Source organism: Rhinolophus sinicus, chromosome 8 (genome assembly GCF_057876585.1).
Source record: "Rhinolophus sinicus isolate RSI-liver-muscle chromosome 8, RSI-T2T, whole genome shotgun sequence".
In the NCBI taxonomy this organism is placed as follows: Eukaryota; Metazoa; Chordata; class Mammalia; order Chiroptera; family Rhinolophidae; genus Rhinolophus; species Rhinolophus sinicus.
In genome coordinates, this window is record NC_142508.1 from 65,667,508 (window position 1) to 65,674,006 (window position 6,499).

Genomic DNA, 6,499 nt, shown 5'->3' on the forward strand with positions numbered 1-6,499 from the left:
TAGTCAAAGTCACCAATGAGCTCCATGTTGACAAATCTAACAGACACTTCTCTGCATTTAACTTGCTCAGCCTGTCAATAGCATTCAGCACAGCTGACCATTAATTACTTCCCTGATACACTACCCTTTCTTAAATTCCAAGACACTATGCTCCTCCTCTAACCTGGAAACACTGAAATACTCCAAGGCTGAATCTAAGCTTCCTTCTATTTTCCATCCACATTCTCTAGTTAGGCCAGTTCATCCAGTCCTGTGGCTTTAAATATCACCTATTTGCTAATGTCTCCAAAATTTATATCTCTAACCTTAATCTCCTCTCTGAGATCCAGACTCATACATCCAGCTGCCTACTAAAAATCTTACATTTGAATGTCTAATAGGTATTTTAAACTTAACATGCTCACAACAGCTCTCTTGATCCCCTTTCCCCAAATCTATCTTTTTATAGTCTTTGTTTTCTCTCACTCTCAATAAATGGCATCACTATCCACCCAGCAATAACTTAAACCAAGACTAAGAGTTATCTTTGAAGTTTTCTTTTCCTCATTTCCCACATTCAATTGCTTTGTAAGTCCTGTCCCATCTGCCCACAAAATATACCTTGACTCCATTCACTTCTTTTTCTCTCCACTGTCATCCTCCTAATCCAAGCCCTTCATTATCTCTTATCAGCTGACTGTAACAGGGTTCTAATGGGTAAGCGTAATGTTTTAAAAATGAGCATTAGATCAGGTCATGTCCCTACTTAAAATGCTTTCATGAAAATTGACAAGCTGATTCTAAAATCCTTAGAAGAAAATAAAGGGCCAAGAATAGCCCAGACAATTTTAAAGGAGGAAGAGGAGGTAAAGAGAGGAAGGTAAATGGAGGCAAACTGATGACGTTACCAGTTATCAAAATTTACTGTTAAGCCATAGTAATTACAAAAATGTGATATTGGTGCAGAAATAGACCAACAGAACAATGGACTAGAATGGAGAAGCTAGAAACAGACCCATATTTATAAAGGAACTGGTACATGGCAGAGATACCTACAAATAGGTTCTGGGAAAACTGGCTATCAGTATAAAAAATACAATTATAACATATCACACATCATATATAAAAAGAAACTCCAGATAGATTAATGTGAGATGCAAAGCTGCAGAATTTTTAGAAAAAAATACAGGAGCCTATTACATCAGTGTAGGGACAAACTTCATAAGTAAGACACAAAAAACACAAATCATAAGGAAAAATAAACTTGAGTATCTTAAGTTGAAAATTTTCTGCATGACAAAGGATAATGTAAACGTTTACTGGAATTTTTTAGTACAAAGAAGTATAACAAAGAAAACAACAAAAAAGGTCTATAATTGCCCCATCAAGATTATCCCTTTGGACATTAAAAAGAAAGTAACACTTATTATATAGCCAGAAAATTCCAACAGTACGGAAAAGTGCAGAGCAAAAGCCTCTCCCCAAAGATGACTACCGTGATTTTTTTACAGAAGAATTTTATACTGCATATACCAGCTTTCATTTAACTGAAAAACATCCGTGTTTTATTTGTAAGTAAAAAAAGTGAATTGCCAAATAATATATATGTTCTCATTTGGTTTTGTTTTTTCAAAGATACCTATGGTTATATTTGTATAAAGTAATGGAAAATATATTGAAGGACAGAGAGGAAGGAATATTCCTTTGCTTTAGACACTTTTGTATTGTTTGAATTGTCAAGATGAGCACAATTAATTTTGTTATTCACATGCCTAGAACAAAAACAAGCAAGGAAACAAAAACAAGCAAAAAAATCTGCCATATATTGTTCTAGCTGGAGAATTAAAGAGGTGTGTGCCTCCCCCCTAATCAAATTGAATCAATATTTTTTCTTAAAAAAAGCCAAGAAAGGTGTAAAACTGTGTAAGTCAATAAACTTTTTCTTAGCTAACCTGTAAAATAGGAAAGCTCAAAGTAATTTGGAAAAGAAAAAATAAACCTGAAATAATCTACATCAGTCTATCCACACAACAAACTATTATCTTTGGTTGGGGGTGGAGGGGAGATTTCAAGAGGAAGGAAAGATTAATATCTTCTTTGTTCATTCATGTTTGACTGGTACTAACAGGCACTATTTTGATAAATTTTAAATATTTTTTAAATAAAATAAAACCAAGTTATTTCAAATCCCGCAAATAAAAAGTATGAAAGGAAGCAAGCACCTTTTTGTTATGATTAGATCACAGGCTCTGGAATCAGAGTCCTGGGTTAATAAACCCTGGCTGCATTACTTTGGGCAAAAATCTAAACCTAATTTTATTCATCTGTAAAATGGGAACAATAACAGTATCTGCTTCATAGGCTTGTTAAGTGGTTAAATAATGCAAGGAAAGTATTTAACACAATGCCTGTATGATATAGTGACTTTAGGAAGGGTAACAACTGAATTATGAATGCTGATGACTCTGCCATCATTTTCACTCCTTAGAAACTCAGAAAGCAAGCTGTGTGAGACAGGTCAAAGGTGGGGTCAGGAGTCACTCAGCCTGTTTTACGTCTAGGACCTGGTCAGGGCTGGGGCCCTGACCTAAGCGCCTTGGGAGATCAGCTGCTATTCTTTTCACTCCCGACCCCTTTCTGAATCTCTCTTAAAAGGAGACTACACATCCAGATGGACTAAAGAAATGGCCAAATTGTCGAGATGTAGACTAGACGATGAGCATTTCACCCCAACCAGCCCTCCTGGGTTGGAAGTTTCTGAAACTGCCCAAATTAATGCCCTTCTTGCCTCCTCAATAGCATCCCGATCTCTAAACGCCCTTCTTGGCACTTCCTTTCTTCCACCAACGCCCCTCTTTGGGGCTCGGTTTCCTTCCACTGGTTCCAACTCTGTCCAGCTCTGTGTTCCCGCCGCAGGTCCCGTTAACCTTGTTTCTCCTTCTCCAATTCAGACTCCACTCCTCTCCCTCAATTCCTCTCTCTCCTCACCAGACACCCCGGTTACTTCAGTTCATTCCCCTCCACCTCAGTGTACCCCTTCTCCCTCAATAACCCCTCCCCCGCCTCAGGGACCGCTCCTCCATCGCCGTTCCAGGTTCCCGTCTCCACCTCAGTTTTCTCCCTTCAGCCTCAGACCCCAAGCTCCCCGCCTGGCCCTACCCGGCTGCTCCAAAGTCAGCGCCCCCAGGCGGCGGATGCTGTCCTCATCCAGATCCCACTGCTCAGCCATCCCTGCTCCGCTCACCTGTCGCCTCGCGCGAGACCGCCCACCGCGTGTCAGACCCCGCCCCACTCCTCCAGGCCCCGCCCCACCTCTCCCGCGCGCCACCGCCCTCCGGGTGGCGGTTATTGCCCTGGCCACGCGCCTGCCCGCCCGCTGCAGGAGTCCGGACAATGGTATGGAGTGCTCCCTGGCAGTCCCTAACCACTAAAACAGCGAATAGAGGGGCAATGTGGCCGAGATTAGAGCTATGGGGTTAGGGACTTGGCTCTGGGACATGTTGGGGGGATATGGCCCCAGATTTGAAAGGTCTGAGGAATTGGAAGAATGCTCCTGCTTTGAGGGATGAAGTGTGCTAACTCTGAGGATTTGGGACTCCAGGTCTGATGAGTGGGGGTGTGCCTCTTGACTGGGTGCAGGTCTTAACATCTCGGTGCTGTGGATGTTGACTCTGAGGCAAGGGGGTGCGCAGGCAGGTGAATGGGGTTGGGGTGGGGGCGCTCTCTGAGGCATGATGGGAAACGTTGGGGAATTGGACTCTGAGACATGAAGTCCTGTCTTATGATCATGAGGTGGTTTTAGTTCTAGAGATTGATTTGGGGGAGAGGGATCAGTGTAGAAAAGAGAGATGCTCTTTGGGATGGGGTATGGATGACTGTACTAGAGCTAGCCCATTTCCTGCAGTCGCTTTGTCCTTCCAGTACTATGTTGCTGTGATTAACGGCTCTCCCCAGGCTGGGACAGGTCTGCACTAACCAGCCTCTGAGCAGTCTTTAGGAAGAAAATTCTGGAAAGAACAGCCACATCCTTAACCCCTTACCCTCACTGCAGAAGGCACCCTTTGAGAGCCCACCTGCGGATGGGGCATGTGCCTGTAAGAAAGAGGCAAACTCTTGAACCAAGAACCTCTTGTCATACCCTATTCTTAATAAGCAAAGAACTGAAACCAGAACTGAGGCTCACCTTCAAGGAGCAGGTTTTCTTTGGCATCCAAAATCTGCACACTTGGAGCATTTTCACTGAGCTGTCAAACAGCTCGTCACCTTTAAAGAGAACAGAAAGCAAAATCGAGAGTCCTTGACTATTTATGCTTTCTGGTGTAGGTGGGGCTCTTATGTTTCCCTGAAAATAAGACCTAGCCAGACAATTAACTCTAATGCGTCTTTTGGAGCAAAAATTAATATAAGACCCGGTCTTATTTTACTATAAGACTAGGTATAATATAATATAATATAATATAATATAATATAATATAATATAATAATATAATATACAGGGTCTTATATTTATTTTTGCTCCAAAAGACACATTAGAGCTGATTGTCTGGCTAGGTCTTATTTTGGGGGAAACAGGGTAGTTACTCTCAGCTGGTCATGTTCAGTCTTAACCATGTTTAGAAGGGCCAGGACTCAAAAGCCCAGATTAGCTCATTAGCATAATGTTTTAAGGTTCCATCTATGTTGTAACATATATCAGTACTTCATTCCTTTTTATTGATAAATAACATTTCATTGTATAGATATGCTACATTTGTTCATTCATCAGTTGATGGATATTTTTGTTGTTTCTAATTTTGGCTATTATGAATAATGCTTCCATGGACATTTGTCTGCGAGTTTTTGTGTGGACATAGGATTTCATTTTTCTTGAGTTTATACCTAGAAGTGGAATTGTTGGGCCATGTTTAACATTCTGAAGAACTACCAAACTCTTTTCTAGAGCAGCTGTACCATTTTACACTCCCTCCAGCAGGATGTGAGAGTTCCAATTTCTCCAATCTTTGCCAACACTTGTTATTATCCATTGTTTTGATTCAGTGGGTGTAAAGTGCTACCTCATGTGAGTTTTGTGCATTTCCCTGATGGCTAATGATGTTAAGTATCTACATGTGCTATTGGCCATTTGTGTATCTTCTTTGGAGAAATGTCTACTTAGATTCTTTATCCACTTTAAATTTGGTTATTCATCTTTTTATTGTTGAGTTGTAAGAGTTCTTTATATAGTCTAAATATAAGTTTCTTATGAGATATACAATTTGGAAATATTTTGTTCTATTCTGTAGGTTGTCTTTTTACTTTCTTGATGGTGTCCTTTGAAGCACAAAAGATTTTAATTTTGATGAAGTTTATTTATTTGTTTGTTTGTTATACTTGTGCTTTTGGTATCTAATCTAAGAAGACATTGCCTAATCCAATTATTCTGTTGTCTCTACTCTTATATATATTTGTGAATTGCCCTAGTACCGGGGGTGCCAATAAATGTACGAGGTCAGACAATTAAGTTCACAAACTCATCCTAGAAAAAGTGTTACATACCTCATTAATGAATATCATTGTGGTCACCTTCAAAGTACTCTCCTTGGGAAGCTATGCACTGAAAGTCGATCATGAAGACTTTTTGTTCTTCTGAGGGTTTTTTATTTTTAGCTCTCATATTTTGGTTTATGATCCACTTGGTGTTAATTTTTGTGTATGCTGTGAGGTAGGGATTCAACTTCTTCTTTTTTTTCACGTGGATGTCCACTTGTACCAGCACCATTTTTTTTTAAAGGCTATTCTTTACCCATTGAATTGTATTGGCTCCCTTGTCAAAATTCAATTAACCATAAATATAATGGTTTATTTCTGGACTTTCAATTCTATTCCACTTCTTCATGTGTCTATTCTTATGCCAGTAGCACATCATATTTAATACTATAGCTTTGTTGTAATTTTTGAAAGTGGGAAGTGTAAATCCTCAAATTTTGTTTTTCTTTTTCAAGATTGTTTTGACTATTCTGGGTCTCTTGTATTTCCATATGAATTTTAACATCAGTTTGTCAATTTTTGCAAAAACAGGCATCTGGAATTTTCATAGGGATTGTGTTCAATCTATAGATCAATTTGGGGAGTATTGCCATTTTAACAATATTAAGTCTTCTAATCCATAAACATGGGATGTTTTACCATTTATTTAGGTCTTTTAAATTTCTTTCAACACATTTTTACGTTTTCAGAGTAAAGCATTACACTTCTTTTGTTAAATTTAGTCCTAAATATTTTGTTCTTTTTGATACAATTGTGAATGAAATTGTTTTCTTAATTTTATTTTTGTATTTATCATTGCTATAATACAGTTGATTTTTTATATTGATCCACCTTGAACTCATTCTAATAATTTTTTAGTGAATTCCTTAGGATTTTCTATATGCAAAAATCACATCACGTGCAACTTGAGATAGTTTTACTTCTTTATTTCCAATATGTATGCTTTTTATTTCCTTTTCTTGCTTAACTCTTTTCATTCCCCCTTTAGGAGGAG

General features: G+C 38.9%; 1 protein-coding gene across 1 annotated transcript in view; it reads right to left on the minus strand.

Moving 5' to 3' along the window:
• LRRC36 (leucine rich repeat containing 36) overlaps positions 1-3,208 on the minus strand; it is a 46,765-nt gene extending 43,557 nt beyond the window's left edge. Inside the window, exon 1 of the mRNA XM_019755712.3 lies at positions 3,139-3,208. Within this exon, the coding sequence (XP_019611271.3) occupies positions 3,139-3,208 (70 nt within the window). The remainder of the gene's footprint in view (positions 1-3,138) is intronic.
• Positions 3,209-6,499: the final 3,291 nt, after the last annotated feature.